This window comes from Heteronotia binoei, chromosome 1 (assembly GCF_032191835.1).
Source record: "Heteronotia binoei isolate CCM8104 ecotype False Entrance Well chromosome 1, APGP_CSIRO_Hbin_v1, whole genome shotgun sequence".
In the NCBI taxonomy this organism is placed as follows: domain Eukaryota; kingdom Metazoa; phylum Chordata; class Lepidosauria; order Squamata; family Gekkonidae; genus Heteronotia; species Heteronotia binoei.
The window spans coordinates 13,653,091-13,679,955 of NC_083223.1; the positions used below are offsets into that span (position 1 = coordinate 13,653,091).

General features: G+C 45.4%; 1 protein-coding gene across 1 annotated transcript; it reads left to right on the plus strand.

Moving 5' to 3' along the window:
* Positions 1-1,144: 1,144 nt before the first annotated feature.
* Positions 1,145-25,953, plus strand: LOC132566237 (cytochrome P450 2K6-like). The gene is made up of 9 exons (XM_060231064.1): positions 1,145-1,328; positions 5,449-5,611; positions 10,561-10,710; positions 11,635-11,795; positions 12,766-12,939; positions 19,311-19,458; positions 22,610-22,794; positions 23,136-23,277; positions 24,497-25,953. The coding sequence occupies exons 1-9, from the start codon at positions 1,149-1,151 to the stop codon at positions 24,682-24,684; spliced, it is 1,491 nt and encodes a 496-aa protein (XP_060087047.1). The 5' UTR covers positions 1,145-1,148; the 3' UTR covers positions 24,685-25,953.
* Positions 25,954-26,865: the final 912 nt, after the last annotated feature.

Sequence of the window (26,865 nt, forward strand, 5' to 3'; positions counted from 1 at the left end):
CATTGCAGCACAAAATTTCAAGGAAAACACAGAATGGATTTCCCATTAAGATCTGTGGGTGCAGAGACCTCAGTGGGAAATCCATTCCATGTTTTCCTTGCAGTTTTGCAAGCCCAGAAACCAGCAAAGACAAGGCAGAAGGAGCTGGAAATGTCATCCACAGCATAGGAGCTTCAAAGGGTGAGGACAAGAGGGGGAGGAAGGGAAGAAAAGAGCCCTGGCAGGCCTGATTAAAGCCCTGGGCAGGCCAGGTGTGGCCCATGAGCCTGGAGTTTGACAGCCCTGGCTTAGACTGTATCAGATATCCAATAGCAATGTGATATGTACTATTGTGAAAATGGCGATGCTTTCTTCTCTTTATCTCAAATGTGGCAGGCAGGAGGATGCCATGGATACAGGGTTGTCAGTAACATATTTTATTCTAGGTGGATTGGGGGGAGGGAGAGAATTACAGCCAGAAAAAAGTTTCCCAAATTTGAAATAATTTGAAATAAATGAGTAGATCTTTTCAAAAAGCATGTCCAATATCAATAACAAAGGTAAAGGATGTTAGCATTAAAATGAACCAGCAACGAGCCACCTCTTCTAAACTTTTTTGCACACTGCACAACTCCAGAGGTGACTGAAGTTGCAGTACAAAAAATGCAGATCTTTGAATCCCTGATTAGATTGAGCAAGTGTCTTACATTTGTTTCAAAATATTTGTCATTAACTCATTGGGGAAAAATACAGAAAGTCATGTTTAGCTGTTGGAAACTCAATAACTACAAGTCAAGTAGTTAACCCAACTATTCAATGACCACACCACTCTTTGGACCCAGTAGATAATTAGCTAGCTTAGCCCTCCAGATAATATTGGGCTGAACTTTCAATCAGGAGTCAAGAGAGTTTAGATCTGTCTGGTCAAGTTTCCATTTGATGAATTAGACACCACCCATTCAGGTCCAGGGATTTATAGATGAAGCACACCGAAAATTGGAAAATATTTCTTAGAAAATGCATGGTTTGGATGACTGGTGAGAGCTTATACTAACTAGGCTGTGTCTGTCTAAACAAATCTCTTCAGCTCATTTCAGGGGACAGAAACACCCCTTGATCAAAACCTATTGCAAATTTCTCTGTAATCTCGACAAGCAACATAGCAGGAAATGGATTGGATGGATTCTATTTCAGTGTTGTTCCTATTTGCCCTTATGCTTGCATTGCTTTGGAAAACGAGTTTCTGGAATAGCAGCAAAAGAAAACGTCCACCAGGACCACGCCAATTACCACTCATTGGAAACCTCCACCTCCTGGATCTGAAGAGGCCTCACACAACCATGTTAAAGGTAACCTCCTTGATTGTTTTGTCCTAGATCCCTGTCTTGTCTTGGTCTCGTAGGGTAGAGAGAGCATTAATGTGAAGAAAAATATATGCCGCACAACTTGATTATGCACTTGATGTACTTGATATATTAGTATATCAGAAGTATTCGCTAATATATTATTTCTGTTCTAACAGAACATAGCGAAAATTGAGTTGGGGGACAGGACTCCATTAATAACAATGAAAACCAAGAATGTTGGACTCAAAACTATGTTGGAGGTAGATCATGCACCAGAAAAGTCAACTCGGAATCTCACTCAGGTCTCTTCAGTGGGGCTTCCTGTGTTTTTAGGATTGCACTGATTGGGACTGAAATTAGATCTTTACAGAAACCCCAGCAATCATACCTTGAAGAATAATTTGGAAGGGAGGGAGAGCTGTTAACAGATTCCTGCAAGCTATGTTTTATTTATTTATTTTAGTTAATTTGTATTCTGCCCTTTCCCAGACATTGGGCTCAGAGTGGATAACATCATAGTAAGATAACAATTTAAAATATAGAATTGGAAGCATTATTATAAAACAGTAAAATAAGCTATACACAAGTTATAACAACTTGTGGATGGTGGCATAGTTGGATACATTTTACAACATACTGAGATCTGCAAATATAATTAAATTTAGACGATGGTAACGCAAAAGAGGTGATGTCGTAGCAGAGAGGCCAGTCAGACGGCTAGGATGCCCGCTGCCTCAACCGAAGGCCCGGTGGAATAGCTCTGTTTTATAGGCCCTACGAAAAGTTAACGGTTCAGTGATGGCCCGGATCTCCACAGGGAGTTGATTCCACCAGGCCGGGGCCAAGGCCAAAAAGGGAGAAGGGAGCAGTAAGGTAGTGGTGGAAACTGCTCTCAAGTTGCAGCCAGTGATTCCAGATGCTAGCACCAAGAGCTATAGATGAGGAAAGTCACATGTTTGGATGCTGCTTTCATTTTTTAACAACCTCCCTAAGTATAGAAAACTTGCATCTCCGGGGGGGAAATGGTTCATCTTATGTTAAGGTGCGCTGGATTGTAGCCTTATTTATTTATCTTAGGTCAAAATGCATAGGAGTGTAGTCTTGGTTCTCTGGATTCTGGGGAAATGGTATCTACAGGGGGATTCCTTCCTATGGGAAAGGGCTGTGCTGGACGCGTTGAACTGGACATTCCAGTTGCTTCCTTTTCTGTCCAGTAACAAAACCTGAGAAAATACTAAAGACCTGCAACCAGGTCCAAACGCACACTCTGACTTCCCTCTGTGGCTTGACAAAGGGACAACACCCCCCCACAAACATTGTCCACTTGTTCTCCAGCAAGGTTTGAAAAGAACAGAATCTACCCCGTCAGCAGCTAAGCTGGAGATCCTATTGGTGTAAACTCCTTTGGGTGCCCATTGGAGAGAAAAGTGGGAAATTAATAAAGCAAGTGAAAGAAACTCTTCGGTACTTGGAAAAATAGATATTAGGGAGAAGCAATTGAACCTAGTTTTTCCCTGGCGCGTTGGTTTCCTGTGCGTGCTGTGTGCAAAGATCCCTGCTCAAACTTTTGCTGTGGTGATCTGTCTCTCAAAGGCGGGGGAAGGGCAAGCCAAAAGTTTGAGGAAAAACTGACTTGAACCAGCTGCTGCGGCAAAACATGCACAACACTTAATAAGCGTTTACATTTTATAACTTTTCCCCTGGAGACCATAATCTGAATTGGGACACAGTGGTTTTGTTTTTCAAAGATATAAAGCAGGGGTCCCCAATCCCCAGGCTGTGGACTGGTCCCAGTCCGTGGCCTGTTAGCAACTGAGCCACGCAGCCCTGCTGCCCCGCCCCCCGCGGTGCCTCCTCCTCCCTCCATTTGCACAAGCTTAAGGCTGGGGAAGGCGACTCAGTGAAAGAGCTGCTCTGCCCTTGCCTCCTCTCCACTTCCTTCCCACACCCAGGAAGGAAGTGAGGAGGAGGCAAGGGGGGTCCAGCTTTTCCAGCGGGTCGCTTGCGCTGCTGCCACCATTTCCCCCGCCGATCAGCTGATTGGCAGGGGAGTTGGCCTTTAAACAGCCAGGGAGGCACTTCACTGCCTAGGGTTGCCAAGTCCAATTTCGGAAATATCTGGGGACTTTGGGGGTGGAGCCAGGAGACACTGGGGTGGAGCTAGGGGGAGGGGGGACGGCTGCCGCCGCCGCCTGTTCTCCGCTCACCGTAGCTGCTCCTCCGAGATGGGCTCAGGCTGAGCCCATCTCGGAGGAGTAGCTAAAATGAAGCCGAGAAGAGGCGGCCCTGCTCTTCCGGCAGTTTCTGCAGGAAACACCGCTGGGCAACTGGGCCTCCGAGGAGGGTGTGGGGCCGCAGAAGCCGCCCGCCCCGTCTCGGGGAAGCCGCGAAGGCAGCAGAGAAGGGAGGGCGGCAAGGACAACCCACCGGGCCTCGGCAGCTCCATCCCCCCCGGCCTCCCTCCCTCCCGTGCCGCGGCGGGGCAGGGCAGGGCGCTGACTCACCTGGGGTTGCTGGGACTTGGGGGGGCGGCGGCGGCTGTGCTGCTAGAGGCAGCTGACCATGCGGTCGGTGTAAAGGACGGGCTTGAGGGTGCGCGAGCGCTACGGGCACAACGGGCGGGGCATGGAGACCTTCTTCTACGGCTGGCCGCAGTGCTCGTGCACCCTCAAGCCCGTCCTTTACACCGACCGCGTGGTCAGCCGCCTCCAGCAGCACAGCAGCCGATGAGGAGCACATGGAGCGCGAGCGCAGGCGGCCCCCTCAACCCCCACTGGTGATGCTGTTCACCCCCAGCATCCTCCCTGACGCCGCCAGCAGCAGCAGGAGGACGCTGCTTCTCCCCCCGCTTCCGTTTTTTGGGGGAGCGGGGGAAGAGGCTCGGAAACCTGGGGTCCCCCGCTAGAGCGGGAGGGTTGGGACCCCTATCACTGCCCCTTCTCTCACCTTAAACTTGTGCAAATGGAGGGAGGAGAAGGCACCATGGGGGGGCCAAGGGAGGCCAAATTCAGTGCCCCCACCTTGCTGGCCCAGGGGCCGCGATGGGTGGGCCAGCCCTGGGGCCGGTCCCTGGGGCCAAAAAGGCCGCTGCTATAAAGTACCTGTATAAATAAAAAATAGACTATTTTTACCTTTCTCTGTTCAATTTACCTTTCTCTGTTCAATTTCTACCTGCTGCACAACCATTTAAAAACCACAAATGCTTGGTTTTGGGTTACGCCTTCAAGAAAACTGCAGAGACTTTTTTGCTTGGATTACAATTAGAAAAATTTCCAAAGGAAGACAGGACTTTAATTTGGTACTTGCTCTCAGCTGCTAGGACATTGTATGCGCAGCTTTGGAAACAAGGAACAATACCAGAGAAATGGGATTGGATTGTGAAAGTTTTATCGTGGAGTGAGATGGACAAATTAACTAAAACTTTAAGAAACTATGACTTAGACTTATTCAAAAAGGAGTGGAAGAAATTCAAAGGATATATGGAGAAAGAGTGGAACGTAAAAAGACATTGGACAATTTTTTAGTATTAATCAAAAGTATTATATTTTGATAGATTAGTGGTGCCTTTAGAATTAAATTCAAATTTATAACTTCGGGGAAGTCAATATTGGAGGGAGGGGGGGTGAAATATCATATGGGTTAGTATAAGAAAAAGATAATTAAATATTGTAACCATATGTTATTAATAAATTGTTAAAACAAAACCACAAATGCTTGGGAGTATGTGTATGTATTGAATGAGGAGAAAGTGTGGTGTCCTAGTGCTTAAATTATCACTCTAGGACTGAGTAGATTCTTGGGTTGTCAACCGCTGGTAGAAAAATGTTGCGTTCCTCTGACGGAGGCTGAATATGATCTTGCTCATCTCGATCCAATTAAAAGCCCCGACAACCCATTTCCACACATAAATTCCATCCCAAACTCTGCAGGAAGTTTCCAACCCAGAGACAATGACCCGAGCCTTTATTAAAAAGAGACATTTCTGGCATTTTTCTTGCGTGTGCTCATGTATTGACAAATTTTTACCACACGTGTCTACTTTTTTTTTTAAAAAATCCCAATCTGGCAACCCTAGCTTGATGATCGGAACTATATCCCTCATTTACCTTTCTTTTCCTTTCAGTTATCTAAAGAGTACGGCCCTGTCTTTAGTATCCAATTGGGATTCCAGAAAATGGTCGTTCTGGCAGGCTACAAGACTGTGAAGGAGGCTTTGGTGAACCAGGCGGATGCCTTTGCGGACAGACCTTTGATCCCAGTGTTCAAAGAGTTTTATCGTGGCCATGGTGAGGTCTTCCTTTCTGAAGAGTAGATAGATCCAAGTGGGCAGCCGTGTTGGTCTCAACCAGTAGAACAAAGCAGGAGTCAAGCGGCACCTTGGTCTTAAAGGTGGAACTTGGTTGGCCTTAAAGGTGAAACTTGACTCCTGCTTTGTTTTTCTGAAGAGTAGTTAGTTGTGCTTACATAGGTAGAACTTACAGCCATGGAGAGTCTGTACCAAACATGGTTCTAGGTGATATACAAACTGGAGTTTTCTAATCTATAGATAGGGTTGCCAAGTCCAATTCAAGAAATATCTGGGGACTTTGGGGGTGGAGCCAGGAGACATTGGGGCGAAGCCAGGAGCAAGGTTGAGACAAGCACAATTGAACCCCAAAGGGAGTTCTGGCCATCACATTGAAAGGGACAGCACACCTTTGAAATCCCTTCCCTCCATAGGAAATAATGAAAGATAGGGGCACCTTCTTTGGGGGCTCATAGAATTGGACCCCCTGGTCCAATCTTTTTGAAACTTGGAGGGTACTTTGGGGAGAGGCACTAGATGCTATACTGAAAATCTGGTGCCTCTACCTCAAAACACAGTTCTCTCAAAACCCCAGATACCTGCTGATCAATTCTCCATGATTCTCTATGGGAATAAATCTCCATAGGGAATAATGGGGTTCCCAGCAGACATTTCCCTTCCCTCCCCCCGCTTTCTGATGACCCTGAAGCGGGAGGAGGGCCTCCAAACCGGGGATCCCCTGCCCCCACCTGGGGGTTGGCAACCATATCTATGGAACTAGGCTGGCTTAAACTGTTTCAGTACAAACACTTATATCCTCTCCCACCCCCACCCCCCAAAAAGAAACAGGACATACAACAGCCCCAAGGAATTGAGAAGCGTCCCACTCCTCCACTTCTGTTTTGCTTTGCCGGGACTTCGGATGATGGCCTGCCCAGCAGACTCGAGGGTGTCCATGCTGACCTCGCCAGCCACCCAGCTCCAGCATTGCTTGGAACCACAGCTGAACAAACAAACAACAAACAAAAACTCCTCTTCACAATTTTTTCCCTGCCTTGCTGGGCAGACGGTTCCTTCTTACTTTCTGCCAGCCCTCTAACTCGGGGGGAACCAACTGGCAAGCACAGGGATGGGAAAGGACCGGGAGAGAGTGGGAGGGGAAGACTTCATTCACTTTGAAGTCTTGGCAGAAGCTCCAACAGCCATCTGTCTAGCTTACCTATGCTAGGAGGTGCACTAGGGGGAAATCATTGTGCTATGGCCTGAAAACTGGTGCGATAGCATATGGTAGCACCCTTTAGGTAGAACCGTAGCTGGTTAGGCCTCTTTTGGGGCAAGAGCTCACAGGAGCGGAGCTCCGGAACCTCTAAATTATATTTCTTTACCCCCTCCCCAAATACTTGCTTCTGGACTCAAGTGTTCAAACTTACCCATCCGTCCGCCGTGAGAATTTTCCTGAACTCTAAGATTTGACACAGGAGAAAGTAATTTTAAAAGTATGATGGGAGTAAGGTTTTATTATTGGAGAGCCAGTTTGGTGTCATGGTTAAGTGTGCGGACTCTTATCTGGGAGAACCGGGTTTGAATCCCCACTCCTCCACTTGCACCTGCTAGCATGGCCTTGGGTCAGCCATAGCTCTGGCAGAGGTTGCCCTTGAAAGGGCAGCTGCTGTGAGAGCCCTCTCCAGCCCCACCCACCTCACAGGGTGTCTGTTGTGGGGGAGGAAGGTAAAGGAGATTGTGAGCCGCTCTGAGACTCTTCGGAGTGGAGGGCGGGATATAAATCCAATATCTTCTTCTTCTTCTATTATGACAGTTCTAATTCAAGATGCACTTTAAGGTAGATGTTGAGCTGATACAATTTAGTACACCTTTCAGTGATGTCAGGGATGTGTGGCATATGCAAATAACTTGTGCAAATTTCTACTTATGAGCTCTGGCACCTCTTTTTCCATGAAATGACCCCTGATTAAAGTTATGAGCTACTGCATAAATTTGTTTGGTTTGGGGCCATTTTTCCTGAGCTAAGACAAAAATGTGTGAGCCGGAGATTAAAAAAACCTGTAAGCTAGTTTACACTAACTCAGTTTAAAGGGAACATTGGTGGACAGCCCTAGCAAGGTGACCTAGAAACATGCCTGGTTATGTGGATAGGAGCTGGCTCAGTTCTCAGGGACAAACTTTGGGACACAGTAAACATTTTGTTTATTACTTGTATTTCAGTCCTGCTTTTGTGTAAGAGCCAGTTTGGTGTAGTGGTTAAGTGTGCAGACTCTTATCTGGGTGAACCGGGTTTGATTCCCCACTCCTCCACTTGCAGCTGCTGGAATGGCCTTGGGTTCGCCATAGCTATTGCAGGAGTTGTCCTTGAAAGGGCAGCTGCTGTGAGAGCTCTCAGCCCCACTCACCTCACAGGGTGTCTGTTGGTGGGGGGGGGGGGGGAGAAGATATAGGAGACTGTAAGCCACTCTGAGTCTCTGATTCAGAGGAGGGTGGGGTATAAATCTGCAGTCTTCTTCTTCTTTTGCTAATTGTTGAAACTGTTTTGCAACGAAACAAGGAAATTATCTCTCTCCTGCCGCCCTGTCACACAGCAGGGGATCAGGAACGGCCTTCTACTTGCTGCCACCACTCTGGTAAGGGTCTGTATGGAAGGGCCCAGGGCACCCAACCACCAGCAAAACCTTTAAACTGTGACCGAAGAGAGTCCAGTGCCGGATTAAACCCTGTGGAGGCCCCCTGGACAGTCGAAACATCGGGGGGCAACTTGCAAATCATCTCAGAGTCGGAGCACCCACCCTGCCACCCATGCAGCCTGCAGGCACCTTCTCAAAAGCCCCTTTGACAAAGCTGTGGGGGAGAGGAAGAGAGAGGCAAACTTGACGACCATGCCAGCAGTAGCCAAACCTGGCAAGTTGGGCAAAGAGCAGCTCAATTGTTGGCTGCACATGCAGGCTGGGAGGGCTGCAAGCAGGGTAAAACCAGGAGAGGGGGGAAGCCTGCCCAGGCCCCTAAGGGTGTGGGGGCCCATAGGTCAGTGCCTACTTGGCCTGATTGTTAATCGGGCCCTGGAAGATATGTGAGGACCCAGGCAGTGTAACAATAACAACAGTTTATTTACAGCGCTCAAACAATAAGTGGGTAATAAAAACTTTTAAAGCAACAGTGAAATTTATGAACAGTAAAAGTTGGTGCAAAGCAAAAGAAAAGCCCTAATGCAACTTGCTAAACGAATACCAAAAACTCACCCCTTGGGTAAGAGATCTGTCCTGCTGCCTTCTCTCTTGCAGTCTTTTCCAGAGAGACCAACTCTCCTTCCCAGCCAGGCCTATTTATGCTTTCCTCCTAGGGTTGCCAAGTCCAATTCAAGAAATATCTGGGGACTTTGGGGGTGGAGCCAGGAGACTTTGGGGGTGGAGCCAGGAGACATTGGGGGCAGAGCCAGGAACAAAAGTGTGACAAGCATAATTGAACTCCAAGAGAGTTCTGGCCATCGCATTTAAAGGGACAGCACACCTTTTAAAATGTCTTCCTTCCATAGGAAATAATGAAGGATAAGGGCACCTTCTTTTGGGGCTCATAGAATTGGATCCCCTTGTCCAATCGTTTCGAAATTTGGGGGGTACTTTGGGGAGAGGCACTAGATACTATACTGAAAATTTGGTGCCTCTACCTCAAAAAACAGCTCCCCCAGAGCCCCCGAAACCTCCAGATCAATTCCACATTATACCCTATGAGAATCAATCTCCACATAGGGAATAATGAAGACGTTTCCCTCTCCTCCCTCCTCCCCCCCATTTCTGGCAAATCTGATGCAGGGGACTGGCCTCTCTACTCACGAGTTGCTGCCAGCTTCTTACAGCAACACAGACACACCAGCAGGGCACTTTATGGCATGGAATAGGAAGCCGGCAGAACTCACTCACCTCCAGAGGTGCAAAGGCACATGGTCCTTTGGGGCGGGGCTGGGCTCCCTTCCCTTCACCGGCCAGCTGACTGGGGGCGGGAAGCAGCCTGAGAAAACGGAAGAGCTCTGGTTGCTGCGATCGGGGCTGGGTGGGAAGGGCTGCCATTCTCCCCCCCGCTTTCCCTTTTTTGGCGAGCGGGGGGAGGAGGCTCCAAATCGAGGGTCTCCAGGCCAGGCGGGGGATTTGGGAAGCCTATTTCCTCCCAAGCCTTACCTCCTTTTGGCTAGTTTTTCCCTCCAAAACCTCTTCACACAATCAGAGGGACAGAAGGGATCCTGGGAGATGTAGGCCCCTGTACTACTCCTAGGCAGGCTTCTCCCTGCCCTCTAGGCCGTACTAAGCCTCAGATCATGACAGTCCCTATTTTTAGGTGAATTTTTTAGCTTCTCCAATCAGAATGATGGGTCTTTGATGGTCCAAGAGCCAAAGAGTGAGAAACCAATCATTAGGGTTGCCAGTCCCTAGGTGGGGCAGGGGATTCCCTGGTTTGGAGGCCCTCCACCCGCTTCAAGATCATCAAAAAGCAGGGTGGGGGAAATGTCTGCTGGGCACTCCATTATTCCCTTAGGGCACCATGGAGAATTGATCCATGGGTATCTGGGGCTCTGGGGAGGGGGCTGTTTTTTGCAGTAGAGGCACCACATATGCAGCATAACATTCGACGCCTCTTCTCAAAACACCCTCCAAGTTTCAAATAGATTAGACCAAAGGGTCCAATTCTAGGAGGCCCAAAAGAAGGTGCCCCTATCCTTCATTATTTACAAGGGAGGGAAGACATTTAAAAGGTGTGCGGTCCCTCTAAATGTGATGGTCAGAACTCCCTTTGGAGTTAAATTATGCTTGTTACAACCTTGCTCCTGGCTCCACCCCAATGTCTCCTGGCTCAACCCCCAAAGTCCCCAGATATTTCTTGAATTGCACCTGTCAACCCTACCAATCGTTGTTCTGCATATCAATATATTTGATTTTTGTTTCTCTCCAGGAATTATTTTTTCTAATGGAGAGAACTGGAAAGCGATGAGGCGTTTTGCAATAACCACGTTAAGGGACTACGGAATGGGCAAGAAGACCATAGAAGACAGAATCGTTGAGGAGTGCCGCTTCCTAATACAGAAATTTGAATCTTTTGAAGGTGAGTTTTGTGTAGTGGAGTGAATAGCACTCCGTTCCATTTGGCAGATGGCCTTTTCATTAACAGTAACTGTAGAACAGGCAATTTGGTTGTTGGCATAAGGAAAAACAATACTAAACCAAGCAGTTTCTAGAGCTATAGGAAGGGCTGCCAACCCCCCGGTCCAGGCAGGGATTCCCTCGCCCGGGAGGTTCCCAAGCCTCTGGCCCACATTGAGCCCGCAGGGGGAACCTCCCCGTGTCACTGCTGTGGTGATGTCACCCGGAAGTGACATCATCAAAATGGTGGCAAGCACGTGGGGTCGCTCTAGGCATTTCCAGAAAAACTCTATGGCTTTCCCGGATGCTCTAGCCATTTTGGAGGTAAAACTTTATGGTACAATAGGTACCATAGAGTTTTAACCTCTCAAATGGCTAGAGCATCCGGGAAAAACAGTTTTCCTGGAAACGCCTAGAGTGGCCCCATGTGCACACTGTCATTTTGATGACATCACTTCCGGATGACGTCATTGTGGTGCGCACATGCAAAAGTCCCCCACCAGAGCTTGAAGAGGACTTGGCAACTCTAGCTGTAGGCCAGGGTTGTCCTGTCCTGGTTCTACAGATTCTTAGCAGGTCCTGCATTTCTGCTTCTAGGCCGAGAGACTGAGAAGAAAAGCAATCCGTCCCTCCTCCTCCTCTCCTGCTTGTTCTGAGGCCTTCTGGGATACCCTTTTAAAGAGGCAGTACACAACAGCGAATTGGCTTTTTATCTTTGCAGTTGGGAAGCACTAAATACCAGAGCCATACTTTGACGTGGTCCAGTCTAGAATTCCCCCTCTGCACAGAATTGATGACAAATGCTAGCCAAGTGTATGCAAACTAATGCACGAGGCACAAGTGATACCGATTCTAATTCCATAACAATGTTTTCACTGTTCTATAGGAAAACCATTAGAGACTACTACAATCATGAATGCCGCTGTTGCCAATATTATAGTGTCCATATTACTTGGCAAACGATATGAATATGAAGATCCCACATTTTTAAGGTTACTAAACTTGGTCAATGAAAACATCCGGCTCCTTGGAAAGCCGTCAGTCAGGGTAAGGTATTTAAAGTTTGGTTTTTAATACAAGTACCAGTACAAACAGTACAGAAGGACTATGTACATTCTCTCTCTCGGCTTGGCTTCGCGAACGAAGATTTAAGAAGGGTGCAATAGTCCACGTTTGCTGCAGGCTCGCTGGTGGCTGACAAGACCAATGCGGGACAGGCAGGTCCGGCCACAGCGGCTGCAGGGAAAAGTCTGATTTAGGGTTGGTCCTGTAGCAGTGCGATTCTTCCTCAATCTCCTTTTGTCCTCAAGACCAGCTCATGCCTTTAAAGATGCGCTGTCATAGCATGTCATAGCTATGTCATAGCATGTCATAGCGTGTCATAGCGATGTCATAGCATATACAAAACTTGTTCTGAGAAACTTCCAACTTAGTTGAAATGTTTAGGGAAATGTATGGAACAGTCCTTTCAGAACGGTACCGCTTGAAGGGTTTCCAGGGCATCCGGCACCTTGTGTTGTTTGCTATTGTTTGAAACTGTAGTGGGAGAAAGATTTCAAAATATGTTGATGTCGCACACAGGTTGATGTCCCTTGTGATTTTGCCTGCAAATAATGTCACAGCTCTTGCAATGCCAGTAACCGCTCCCATCCCCCAATGTGCCATTCCTAATCTCCCAGTGCCAAGGCTTACTTTGCAGCAGGAGCACGTTTGCATAATAGGCCACACACCCATGATGTAGCCAGTCCTCCAAGAGCTTACAGTAGGCCCTGTAAGAACAGCCCTGTAAGCCCTTGGAGGGGTTACATTGGGGGGCGTGGCCTAATATGCAAAGGAGCTCCTGCTACAAAGTGAGCCCTGCAGATAACACTAATCACTGCAGTACTTGGAAACACCAGGAGGGTTGGGGTGGCACAGCATCATGGGAAATTTTCAAACCAGATTTGAGATTTCCGCCTCAGCTATAGAATTTGGGGGATTTCTTGATCTTTTCCTTTATCATGTTTTATTCTTTTAGCTGTACAACATGTTCCCTGCTCTGGGTTTTCTTTTTGGGGGTCACAAGACTATCTTTAAGAACAGGGAAGAAATGCGAGCCTTCATCCAGGCCACCTTCATTGAACACCTCAAAGAACTGGATGTGAACGACCAGAGAAGCTTCATTGATACTTTTCTAATCCAGCAGCGAGAGGTAAACATGCCGATAATCACAAGTTAACTTCTCTCACCCACTGATTAAAAGTATAATATACTGGGTCCAGTGCATTTGAGGTTCACACAGAACTTGCTTTATTCACAACTACATACTAAGGCAACATGGTGGGGTTGAGGCTAGGGATGTGCATTCGGTTCGGCCGAACCGTATTTACAGCTGAATCACCACTGATTCGGCTGTATACGGAATAGGCTGCAGCCGATCCCCATAGGCGCCCATTATACGGCAGCCGAATACGGTTCGCCGTATACTTACGAATAGCTATTCGTAAGTATACGGCTGTCAATTCAAAAGGCGCGAAAGTAGCTTCTGCAGCTACTTTCCCGCCTTTAGTTGCTTTTTCCATAGCCTCCCTGGGATCGGGGGGGGGGGGGAAGAGGAGCCCCAGCAGCCAATCCAAAGCATGCATTTGCAAAATACAGTGCAAATGCATGCTTTGCAGGGCTTTTTAAGGAGTCTTCCTGGCTGGACTGACTCCTCCATTCCTGCTGTGTTGGTTGGTGGTGTGAGAGTCTTGTGCTGCTGCTGGCTGGCCCTTGGCTTCAGCTGCTGCCTGCTGCTCTCAGTCTCAATCAGCCTTACCAACTTCCTTGGACTAGAGAAGACAAGGTAAGACAGTATGGGGTTCTTGTTTTTATTTATTGTTGGTAAAAGGACTTTTTAAGACTCAGAGTCCCTTTACTTATCCAGATTTGGGTGGTGGTGGTGGTGGGGTAGCTTATTTGGGGTTAGGGGGTTAGGGGTTTCTGCTTGGGGAGGGGGCCTGGGGTGGGGGGGTTTGCCAATTTGCCCATATCTTAATTTAGTGAGAGGACTTTTAAAAGTGCAGTGTCCTTTTACTTCTCCTGATTTGGGTGGTTTGGATTTCATGGGGTTAGGGTGAAGGGGTTTTTTTGGGGGGGGAAGGGGTTAGCAAAGTTCCTGTATTGTTAAAAGTTAATTTTTTTACTGTTTTAAAAGTATTCAGTGTTTGATTTGTTGCTGCTGTGTTGTGCTGTGTTGTGCTGCTGCTGTTACTAATTTCCATTGTTTAAAAGGCCACTTTTGTCCCCCTTTTCCTGGTTCTGGTTTTAGCAGGGGGGGTGTTGTTGACTGATTTGGCCTGAGCTTTCTTATTGGTGAAAAGGCCACTTTTTTAACACTTGGCCTTCTGTGATTCTGCTGGTTTTGTTTTGGTTTCTTTTAATTACCTCAGGTTGGTGTGGGGGTTGGCGAGGGTGTGTGTGGGCTGGGTCACTTTTTTGTTTTTATAGAGTAGATTGTGTGTTCTGTGGCAGGGAAGCTGGCACCTGGGTGGGAGACCCAGAACCAGCAGGCTTCTTGTGGTTGGCCAGCTCTCCCCATGTTGTTTGGGGCAGGGCTGGAGAGCTGGCATCTGTAGATTGTGTGTTCTGTGGCAGGGAAGCTGGCACCTGGGTGAGAGACCCAGAACCAGCAGGCTTCTTGTGGTTGGCCAGCTCTCCCCATGTTGTTTGGGGCAGGGCTGGAGAGCTGGCATCTGTAGATTGTGTTTTCTGTGGCAGGGAAGCTGGCACCTGGGTGAGAGACCCTGAACCAGCAGGCTTCTTGTGGTTGGCCAGCTCTCCCCATGTTGTTTGGGGGCAGGGCTGGAGAGCTGGCATCTGGGTTAGATAGAGGGATGTAGTGCATTTGGGTCCTATAGAGATTCTCTGATGTGAAGTTAGATTTGGCTTTGGGTGCCCCAGGACTTGGACCCCCTGGTCCAATTCTTTTTGGCCTTGTGGGTTTTGTGTGGGACAGTGCCCTGAAGCTGCACAGCAGTTTGGGGGGGGGGGCTCTCCTCAAAAACCCCTGCTCCCCAGAGCCACTTTTCCCACGACAATTACAGTGAGGAAGTGGCTAATTGGGCTTTCCCCATCATTGTTGGCAATGGGCCTTTTGGGGAACCAAAAGACAGGGACCCCCTGGCCCAATCTTTTTGGGATTTGGGGGGGTTGGAGGGGAGAGTCCCCTGCAGGTCCCCTGCAAATTTGGGGGCTCTCCCTCAAACCCCCTGCCCCCCAGTAGCCTCTAATTATGCCCTATGTTGCCATTGATTTCAATGGCCCATAGGGTATAATGCTGGAATAGGGGCACCCTCTTTGGGTGCCCCTGGAATGGAATCCCCTGGCCCAATCTTTTTGGGACTTGGGGGGGTTGGAGGGAAGAGTCCCCTGCAGGTCCCCTGCAAATTTGGGGGCTCTCCCTCAAACCCCCTCCCCTCCATGCGGCTTCAAATATACCCTATTTGCCATTGATTTCAATGGCCCATAGGGTATAATAGGGCCGTATATTCGGTAATAGCTGCGCAACTACCGTATATGTGGCTATTCCGAATGCGGTATTCAGGAGTATACGGGGATTCCGAATTCCCCCCCCCCCCGTATACTTCCGAATCCGTGTAGAACCGAAATTTTTTTTTTTGCACATCCCTAGTTGAGACCCCACTTATATACATGCCCAGGGCTTTCTTTGTAGAAAAAGCCCAGGAGGAACTCATTTGCATATTAGGCCACACCCCCTGACATCACCATTGTTTCACATGGGGCTTTTTGTAGAAAAGGCTCAACGGGACCTCATTTAATAATAATAATAATAATAATAATAATAATAATAATAATAATAATAATAATAATAATAATAATAATAATAATAATAATAATAATAATAATAATTTATTTATACCCCACCTTAAGGATTACCGCCATCATATAAAGAACAAACAGCACTAGCACTTTTATTACTAATTAATTAATCAATTTTAAACTTATTAGAATTTTAACGTTAAATGTAACTTTGTTGTTTTGTTGTTTTTGTATAATTGAATGATGTTGTCAGCCGCCCTGAGCCTGCTTCGGCGGGGAGGGCGGGATATAAATAAAACTACCTACCTACCTACCTACCCGCCAAGGCAGGCTCAGGGCGGCTTACAGGCATGGCAAAGCCATTGAACAATGAAACAGTTATACAATTCAATAAAATTACAATTTACTATTAAATTTTTACATAATCTAAAACAATCTAAAAACAGTCTTAAATATCTCTATTCGGTGTTATCTCAGTTATTAATATTTGTGATGGCGTGATGTTTGTTTCAAGCTCCATCTTGAAAGGCTAGCCGGAAGAGGGTGGTTTTGCACGCCCTACAGAATTGACTAAGGTCCCGTAGGGCCCGCACCTCTTCCGGCAGCTGGTTCCACCATTGGGGTGCTTTTATAGAGAAGGCCTGTTCTCTTGTATATTTGTATATTAGACCACACCCCCTGGCTCCAAGCCAGCCGGAACTGCGTTCCTGTGCGTTCCTACTTAAAAAAAAGCCCCATACATGCCCAATAACGTCCCCTCCCCCAGTCCATACCAAATCACGGGGGTTGAGCTTCACGCCAAGACTGCTCATTGGTTGCTGTACAGAGTTCAAATCAATCAGAGTCTATAGGTGGACCCACGGTTTCCCGGATGCCTGAGAACTACTGTGGATCTGTAAATTCAGTGTAGTCAATTCAGGGTAGCTGATTCAGTACATAACAAAAAGTCTCTTAGCATGTGAATGATGGGCCAGCTGGTAAGAAATCCCGATTGGGCGAAGGGGGAGCTGCCCATCAAACTAGCTGGAATTTCTACAAGGAAACCACACATTGGTCCTGTTCACACAGCATGCTGAGTCTGTGCTAAACTGACCTGGTTCTGTTCCGAATATCTTTGTTCCGGGTATTATCGATTGGACTGCCATACTGCAATTCAAATCACTCCATGGCGAAACCATCTGCTGTCCACACGACGGTACCATGCAGTTATTTTTTTCTTCCACTATTATGCGCATGTGCATAGGTTAAACATTATGTGGTTATGCGGTTATGCACATACCACTAAGTAGTAAAAAAAAAAAATGGCGACTGTAAACCGGATGTCTGAGGCTCCTTTTGCTCTGGGACAGCCTTCAAACATCCGGAAGCTGGTTAATATCGCAGCAGAACTATCCAAACGGAGAAAACTACGAGGTGAAACCGGAGAACTGAAAAAACACCGTGAAGGAGCAGGTAACAAAATAATCCTGTTCCGAGAAGGATCTGGGGAGGGGGGGGTGCTACCACAAGTTAATACCGGGAGGCAGATGTTGCTGTCTGATTAGTCACTTTAAATCTGAAAGGAAACAGCAGCGACATCTGATTATACTGTGCGTCTGAAGAGGGCCATTAAATGTAAAGCATAAACAGTATTCCGCTTTCTCTAGTTCCCCTATTGTCTTTTCCCTTATGTCTCTGCAATAAATAATGCAACACTTTAAAAAAGAAAAGCAAAGCAAAAAGTGAGAATTCAGAGGAACTAGCAGATCATGGCCGCAGTTCTTTTACTATAGCTATGTTAATATACTGTAGCATAAAACCAATTGTCATTTTTTTAAAAGCCTTCCAGTGGAGTGAGGGGTGGTGGGGATGAGGCAGGAAAACGGTGGTGACAAATGTGGGCAGTAAAAATCTCTCATGGGGCTGCTAACTCCAACATAATCTACATCACCCAGCCTTCAGAGAGCCAGTTTGGTGTAGTGGTTAAGTGTGTGGACTCTTATCTGGGAGAACCGGGTTTGATTCCCCACTCCTCCACTTGCAGCTGCTGAGATGGCCTTGGGTCAGCCATAGCTCTCTTATCTGGGAGAACCGGGTTTGATTCCCCACTCCTCCACTTGCAGCTGCTGGAATGGCCTTGGGTCAGCCATAGCTCTCTTCTCTGGGAGAACTGGGTTTGATTCCCCACTCCTCCACTTGCACCTGCTGGAATGGCCTTGGGTCAGCCATAGGTTGTCCTTGAAAGGGCAGCTGCTGTGAGAGCCCTCTCCAGCCCCACCCACCTCACAGGGTGTCTGTTGTGGGGGAGGAAGGGAAAGGAGATTGTGAGCCGCTCTGAGACTGTTCTGGGGAGGGCGGGATATAAATCCAATATCTTCTTCATCTTCTTTTTCATTTTGGGCAGGAGCTCACAGGAGTGGAGTTCTGGAACCTCTACATTTTATTGTGCTCTTTCTTTCTTACCGCCCCCCCCAACCCCCCCCCCTTGCTTCTGGGCTCCATTGTTCAAACCCCCTGTGAGAATTTTGCTACACTCTTAAGATTTGACAAACTTTCTAATATTTTTCTCCACAAAAAATGGGGAAATAACCAAAGCAGAGGCTACTCTGCATGTGCACAATGCCGGCCCACAGCTGAAATTAACACAGACGAGGTCCGTATGCCACTAATAAAGGAACAGTCCCAGGTCAAAGTAGAGTTGATAGCAGAACGTGTGAATCACCATGCACGCCTTCTTTCCTTGAGGAGTATATTGCTAGCCTTTGCTCTGGCCTTTTCAGCATGAGATTCATGCAGGAATGAGGACTCCCATTCCAGCAATCACCCATGGGCAGCCTCCAAGGCAAATGGCATGCCAAAACTGCATGCCAAGTGCAGCAGGAACCCTGTAATGTATGCAGGGGTGGAATTCTAGCAGGATCTTTTTTGCATATTATGAGCGCACCCCTGATGTAGCCAATCCTCCAAGAGCTTACAAAAAAGAGCCTTGTAAGCTCTTGGGGGATTCGCTACATCAGGGGTGTGTGTGGTCGAATATGCAAAGGAGCTCCTGCTAGAATTCTGCCCCTGAGCTTGTGTCAGTGAATTCTACGGTTTGTGTGTTGAACTGAAGAATGCATGTGTTGATGAGAATCCTAGGTTACTGTTTTTGTTCTGCCTTCTTCATGGTTTAGTACAAAACATTGCCATATGATTATCAAAGTTTACATGCACACAACAAGCTTACCTGGGAGGTCAAGTAAATAATGATTCGTTCCATTACAAAACAAGGAGCAGAAGGCTTCACAGTCACCCACAATGAGCTTCTTAGGCAGATTGATCATAACAGGTTCTATTCTTCATTTTTTGGAATATGTCCTCCTGATTCTTCCCCCTCCCGGTCTTCTTCTCTTGCTAGAATGAATGTCCATTGAATAATGTTTATGAGAGGCAGCTTTTTGCATCTGCTCAGCTTGACAGGATTTGCTCTTGCTCATGCTAGAATTGATATAATTTATCATATTTTATTGGAATGGCCTCCGTATCCCAACCTAAGATGCTGTTTTGTTTTAGTGTGGTAGCTGAATTTCTATTATTCTATTCCAGTCAAGGGTGGCCCCATTTCAGACCAAAATCCTAATCTAACTTCGGAAGTTGCCAAAATTAATTTATTCCTTTTGACTTTGGAGAAATAGAGACTGCAAATGAAATTTCGGATCATTCTGTTGCTCAAGGCATTGAGCCATAGAGTTTTAATTGGACAAAGGAAAGGAAAGGAATGTTTTATTTTGTCTTATCTCCTAGGAAAAGAACAAGAACCAGAACAACAAGTTTTTCAGTAATGAAAACCTAAAAGCTGTTGTGGGGACCTTATTTACTGCTGGCATGGAGACCACTTCAACTACCTTGCGTTGGGGCCTGTTGCTGATGATGAAGTACCCTGAAATTCAGAGTAAGTCTTTTCCATTGGTTGGTTTCCATTATTCTAGGATATCGGGATACCAGTTATGCATAGTGGTAAGAATGTCAAGAACTCTCAGGTTGCCTTTGGATGCTACCTAAATAAGGGACAACAAGAAACGCCAGTGAGTTATGCTTCCTGTTTTTCCCCATCCGGTGTAATGTTACTGAAGGGGTGGGCTGAATTCTCTTCTAAAGTTGCATTTGTTGTGCCCTTCTTCAAGATCCTTTAGAAGGCGACTGTTCATTCTCACTCTCTCAGGGCCAAACTAGACATTAGAGTGGCCATGGAGATTTTGGGATCTTTAAAAAATAGAAACCAGAGAGGGGTCAAGGGGAAAACGTCCTCGCTAACAGAAACTCACTACTGTCGCTTCCAGTTTCCACCTATGTGCATAAGGCTATGTGCAGAGTTGTCCCCCAAATGTCAGAGCAACTCCAGCATCTCTCAGCAACACACTGATCTCACTACTGGCACACATCATTTTTTTTTGTGATGCTGATGTTCCTTGCCCAATTTTGGCACATTTCCTCTCCTGTTTTGATAGAATGCTGCAGCCTGATCTAGTTTTCCTTCTTCATTATCTGGAGCTTATTACTGTCTACTGTCTCTGTCTACTTTCTTGGATCTTGGAAGCCCTCAGGAACATTCTCTGTTGATAGTTAATCAAACAGTTATTTGGCTTGCTAAATCATCAATATTCTTCTTCTTTACTTTGGTAATAGCACCTCTAAAGCACACAGAAATCTCCAAGGATAGTTTATTTCTTGTGTAAAAATTGCTTTAAAAAATCAAAATATCTCCTCTTTTGAAAAGCGTAGAAGGGAGCTCTTACGATATCTGTATTTCTGTCTCTTGTGCCTTGTGTGGAGTTTCTCTTTGTTTGTTCAATGAAAAATCTCTGGTTTTCTTGTTCAATGAGAAATCTCGGGGTGGGGGTATTCTTAGCTGCAAATCTTAAGTTAATTCTGTATATCTGATCAATCCCCTTCAGTCTTGAAATGATTTTACTATTTGATTTGTTCAGTTTTTTATTCTGAGTTCTTATTCTAAGTATTTCAGACTCTTGGGACTTTGATTGGTGTTAATTTTATCCAGTTACTATCATTATTTAATTCAAAACCTGATTCTATTTGTGAGTTACAGTTCTCAGGTTCAAGACTGAGATTTTTGTTTTCCCTTACAATAAACTCCCAACTGTGGTATTTTAGGGGTCACTGTAGAATTATGCTTTAATTTCCCTGGGAGAAATAAATTAAGAGTCTCAGTCCTGGCATGTAATTATGTAAAGATTCCCTGAGATTATTTAAAATAGAATCAATACACTGTTGCTTCTTTGTAAGCGAAGATCAGGATGAAGCTTTCATTCAAATCTAAATTAATTCTAGATTAATCCCTTTGTGTACTGAGTCAGAAGCAAACCATATTTTTTTGATTTCTTATGAGCTTCAGAGGATATCTTTGAAGATTTAGCAAAACATTATTTAGGGGACATTCCCCAAGATCATGAACAGGAGTTGTTTTACCACTGTAGGTTGATAGAAGTGGATGAACAGCCTCATCAGCAAAGACTCAATAACTGTTATTTCAAACAATGAGAGCAATTTGCAGACTTTAGCAACGTCTGTGGAATAGTTGGATGAATAAAAGTTAAAAGAATTATCCCTGATGGTGAATTCAAAACTTTTTAAGCCTTTACAAGGTCTATACAGTGAACCTCAGGTCTTAAAGGCTGGCTTAAAGAACAAATATAATCTCTTTGATTTCACAAGTGCTCAAGATTCAAATAATTTTCTCTAAAATAAATTGCTATCTGATTGTTTTGCAGTCTTCATACCCTCCATAATAGAATTTCTTTCTGCATCCCTTTCTTCCTCAGATTGTTGTTTGAATTTTGACTTCTGTATGAAAAACTTTTAGTTCGTGTCTGTGGATGGGAGATTTATTTCTTACCCTCTGTACCTCTCAATGAAGACAAGGAATTAAAAACTCCTAATTAAACGAGCTAAAGATGTTACTGAGTTTATTAAATCAAAAGGAGATATAATTCTATTTTGGGGGAATTGATATAACTGTCTCATCAATAAACAGACACTGATCTTCTATAAATTTCAGTAAAAATCTTTGTAAGAGTTCAAACAACATTCCTCACTCTCACACTAGCAGATTGGCTTTCTTCCTCTGGTAATTTAGGAGAATTAGGAGGAACTCAGAAATGGCAACTTGGGGGTGACCGAGAGATCTTGCACTATTTCCAAGTTCTCACAACTATTTATTGAGGAAAACAGCAGTGAAAACTGATATTTTACTTACAGTGTCCCTGAATGATATAAAGTCATCACTTCTTAATTGTTTAGTAGTCTTTGCTGGTAAACACAGATCTGAGATTGTCTTCCTTCTGTTTTCCTCCCCATCTTATGAGAACTTCTTGATGCACTCTAATTCAGTAAGGTTACATTGGAGTCTCCCTTCAAACATATTCCTTGCTGAATAATGGTGATTTTTAGATCAATAACAGTATGTGTTTTCAAATTCAGTCTCTGGACTCTAGTACATACCCTAATAAGCACCAAAGCCAAGCTTTTGGAAATTCCTGGCCCTACAATGTCTACCAATTTTCTGAATTATTTTTTGTAGAGTTGTAATTGTGATTGTGAACACCCTCCAAGAAGCTACAACTCTGCCATTCCTGCATCAGATTCCCAGGGAGCAATCACTACTCCCTGAAGTCTTCCACATAATGTCCTCATTCCTTAAATTCAAAACTTCCAAGTGAGTTCCGCCCTCTTTCTCTCCCCCACTTGAGACCTATTAATCATAATCCAAGGCTGTCGAAGGAGGCCCCCTCCAACACCAGATCCCTGACTGGGGTCACTTTTTCAAGAGCAGAATGCCAGATCCATTCATACTAATTAAGATGGCCCCAGTATATTTAGGGAATAATTCAGAATCAGAAAACAAAAAAAATCAATTATTTGTCCACATTGTCGATTCCTGCAATTCTGATATAGGAGAAGGGCCTAGGACAAATTGTGTTGGTGGTGCTTGGGATAGGAAACAGACAGCTCCAACCACTAGTCCCCCTATAGGGCATAAGATCTTGCTTTTTCAATTCATTGGAGGATAATGTTTTGTTTCTCAGAGAAAGTGCAAGAAGAAATAACCAAGGTAATTGGGTCTGCTCAGCCACGGATAGAGCACCGAGCAAAACTGGCCTACACTGATGCAGTGATTCATGAAGTTCAGAGGTTTGCTAATATTGCCCCTACAGCTGTGTCACACGCCACCACTGTAGATGTAACTCTTGGAGACTACTTCATTCCAAAGGTGATTATTCTTTGCTTTACATTTCTCAGCTGAATATGGCACAATTGTGACTTTTTTGCAACCAACATTTCGTTTTATAGAACAAGAGAGCCAGTCAATGCAGTTCTTCTATGTCCCATAGATTTGATATATGGAAACAATGGGGACGTGTCTGACTTTGCCTGGATTGTGCCCAGTGCTTCAAATTCTGAAAACGTTTTTCCTTCCAAGTCAAATTTTTAATTTTGCTTTCATTGCATTTGAATTTTCATGTAACTCTGTAAGATGGCATTTTATTTCTCTGAATGTACTCAATGGGCCATCTTCATTTGCTTCAATAACTCATTGCTTTGCCTTTTCAGGGGACACATATCATCCCATTACTGTACTCTGTGCTGTACGATGAATCTGAGTGGGAGAAACCCTTTCAATTCTATCCTGAGCACTTCCTTGATTCTGAAGGAAAGTTTGTCAAGAGAGATGCCTTCCTGCCTTTCTCTGCAGGTAACTCCTCTGAGACTGATCACTGTGGGTTTAATTAATCGATCAGGTACTCCAGATCAATGACTTGGAAGAACACCATCCCAGCAGGCCATTTCTCACTTACTCTTTCAAGATTAGCGTTCTTCCTCAGTAGTCTTAATCAGGCCTCAGATTCAGCTAGGGTTGCCAAGTGCAATTAAAGAAAAATCTGGGGACTTTGGGGGCGGAGCCAGGAGACTTTGGGGGTGGAGCCAGGAACAAGGATGTGACAAGCATAATTGAACTCCAAGGGAGTTCTGGCCATCACATTTAAAGGGACAGCTCACCTTTTTAAATGCCTTTCTTCCATAGGAAATAATTAAGGATAGGGGCACCATCTTTTGGGGCTCATAGAATTGGACCCTCTGGTCCAATCGTTTTGAAATTTGGGGGGTATTTTGGGGAGAGGCACTAGATGCTATACTAAAAATTTGGTGCCTCTACCTCAAAAAATAGCCCCCCCCAGAGCCCCCAATACCCACGGATGAATTCCCTATTATTCCCTATGGGAATCGTTCTCCATAGGGAATAATAGAGGGCCTAGTAGACATTTCCCTCCCCCCCACGCTTTCTAAAGGGGGGGAGGGCCTCCATACCAGGGAATCCCTCCTCCCTGCCCCCTCCCTCTCTCTCACACACAAATACTTACTTGGTCTTCTTCTGGAGAACTCTGCCTGCTGTGAAAATGAAAGCAAAGAAAGGGAGGGGCCATTCTCCGAAGCCCTTCCTGTTTCCTGCTTCCTGCCCAGCCTTAAAGGGGCAGACATTTTACAAACTGCTCAGGAGCTCTACACCAACATGAACCCTACAGGTATGTTCTCCCCCCCTCCACCCCCCACCCCCCGCTTCCTGATTTTTGGAGAGCGGGGGATGAAGCTGCGAACCCAGAAGTCTCCCGCCAGGGCGGGGGGGTTGGGAAGCCTAGATTCAGCAGGAGCTCATAGCAGCTCCTGACCCTTTCTGAGGGTTTCCCCTCCTCCTTCCCACCTTGTCCATTGAATAGGAGATGCAGATGCATAACAATCCCTGGATGAGCTCCACCACCTATTTTTCTACACAGCAACCCCTGGTCTTAATCACTGGGTTCCTATCTACTTTAGTCTGACTCCATATTTACTTCTTCATATTTTATGGCTATCATTCATAGTATAAAATTTTTATAAATAAACAGGGTTCCTCTGCCTCATTTACATTGTCACAGGTCGGCGAGTGTGTGCTGGTGAGACCCTGGCCAAAATGGAGCTCTTCCTCTTCTTTACAAGTCTCCTGCAGAGATTCACTTTCCAGCCAGCCCCTGGGACGTCGGAAGAAGACCTGGACCTGACCCCAGTAGCTGGGGGAACTTCATCTCCAATGCACTACAGTTTCTGTGCTCTGCAGCGCTCTTAACATCCCGCCATGCTCAGCTCCCGTCTGACTCCATCCTCCTCTTCTGCACCTTTTGTTACTTAATAAGGACACTTTAGATTCAGCAGAACCAGATTATGATTTGTCATATACCTTCCTGTTTCATGTACTCAGGGGTGGAAGTCTAACAGGAGCTCCTATGCATATTAGGCCACAAGGCTCTTTTTTGTAAGCTCTTGGAGAACTGGCTACATCAGGTGTGTGTGGCCTAATATGCAAAGGAGCTCCTGCTAGAATTCCACTCTTGCATGTACTTATCTGTGAAACCCCTACAAGCTAGATCAGAGATATAACTTAGTTCAAAATTTGGCCTTCACTTCTTGAATTGCTTACTGAACAGAGAAAACAACAACATTTCTGTATCTGATTTCTCATATTGACACATTACAGACGTCTTCCAATCGCTAAAACTATGAAAGTGAGTTAACAGAGATTGTAGCCTTCCAAGTGAGTTCCTTCCCATGGTACAAAATGTGTAGACAAAATGAATATCATTAGTGTTGGTTTTACACATGAAACCTGCTTCACAAACATGTAAGGTCAATTCATTTTCTCACTCATTCTGCTAATTGTTGGAGCAATTACGCTGCCTCAAGTCAGAGAAGGATACAGGGCTTTTTTTTTTTTTAGCAGGAACCCACAGGAAAGCAGTTCTGGCTGGCTTGGCACCAGGAGGTGTGGCCTAATATGCAAATGAGTTCCTGCTGGACTCCCCCCCTGTGTGAAACAATGGTGCCAACAGAGGGTGTGGCCTAATATGCAAATAAGTTCCTTTTGGGCTTTTTCTACAACAAAAGTCCTGGAAGGATATATAAAACAAAGGCCACTGTTCACGGAATGAGTAAGCAAACCGTGCTCGCTTTGACAGCACATATACTAAAACTGGAGTAAGCAAACCCAACTGATATCATGGTGAAACAATTTTTGTGGATGAGAAAGAGATGGAGAAAATTAAAGTCACTGGTTGATTCAGCTGGATGTTTCTGCAAACAGGATTTCTTCCCAGAGAACTCGAGACTGGCTTAGTAGAATAAAATACGAACATTCTGAACATTCGTTTATCTATTTTGCTTGCAATCACACTCTTGCTTAGTCAAGAGCTTTTGAGGGCCCATCTCTCTCTTCAATCTTTCTATTCTTAGGCAGAATAATAACCCTTGTTAACAGTGTTATTTACCTGACAGTATAATTACCAAACACTGTGCATATTAAAATTCTCAACATTAGTCATAATAAAAAATAATTCACCAGTATTTGGCTTTGGCTTTGCTTCTGTACCTTTTATATTATACTAACAAAATGTTGCCATAGGTTTATGTGGCTACCGTATCGCCAGCTCTTTATCAATTTCAGACAACCGTTCAAAACTTCCGCTAAACAGGAGAACATTGAGAATCATCTCATTTAGGCTGGACCTAATTCAAATAAAAAGATAACTTCATTCAGAATTTTTAGGTCAAGATTGAACAGCATGGGAAACGGAGTAAGTTTTCTTTTTAAAGATGGGAAGACTTGTGAGATGAGGGCAAATTACTTGCCAGTCCCTACTGTGTGAATGAAAATCTGTAAAAACGCTTAAGAATTAATACCTCAATTTGATACCTCAAAGAAAATTTCAACCTGCACCAGGGCTTTTTTTGAGCAGGAATGCTTAGGAATGCTGTTCTGGTTGGCTTGGTGTCAAGGGGTATGCCCTAATATGCAAATGAGTTCCTGCTGGGCTTTAAAAAAAGCCGCGTGAAACGGTGATGTTGGGGATGTGGCCTAATATGCAAATGAGTTCCTGCTGGGCTTTAAAAAAAGCCGCGTGAAACGGTGATGTTGGGGATGTGGCCTAATATGCAAATTAGTTCCTGCTGGGCTTTTCCCTGCATAAAACGCCCAGACCTGCACTAAAACTTAAAAGCTAGGGATGTAATTTGCCCCATTCTTGCTCAAAACTGCATCAGCTCTCTCGCATACCCCATCAACATTAACATTAGAGGTGGAAATGGGGGGCAGGACTGGTATCGCTCGATACCAAATAATCAAATATCTGCAGCTGATTTCAGTGGGAAAAAACATCCCTGGATCAAAATCTATTGCAAATTTCTCCATAACCTCAACAAGCAACTTCTTGTTAGAAGGCTATGGATTGGATGGATCCTATGTACACTGATACCA

Excerpts from the sequence above, each read along its gene's own strand:
- LOC132566237 (XM_060231064.1), top strand. The coding sequence starts at position 1,149 with ATGGATTGGATGGATTCTATTTCAGTGTTGTTCCTATTTGCCCTTATG. Across the intron at positions 10,711-11,634 it reads GAAATTTGAATCTTTTGAAG|GAAAACCATTAGAGACTACT; the intron begins GTGAGTTTTGTG and ends ACTGTTCTATAG. Across the intron at positions 23,278-24,496 it reads CTTCCTGCCTTTCTCTGCAG|GTCGGCGAGTGTGTGCTGGT; the intron begins GTAACTCCTCTG and ends ACATTGTCACAG.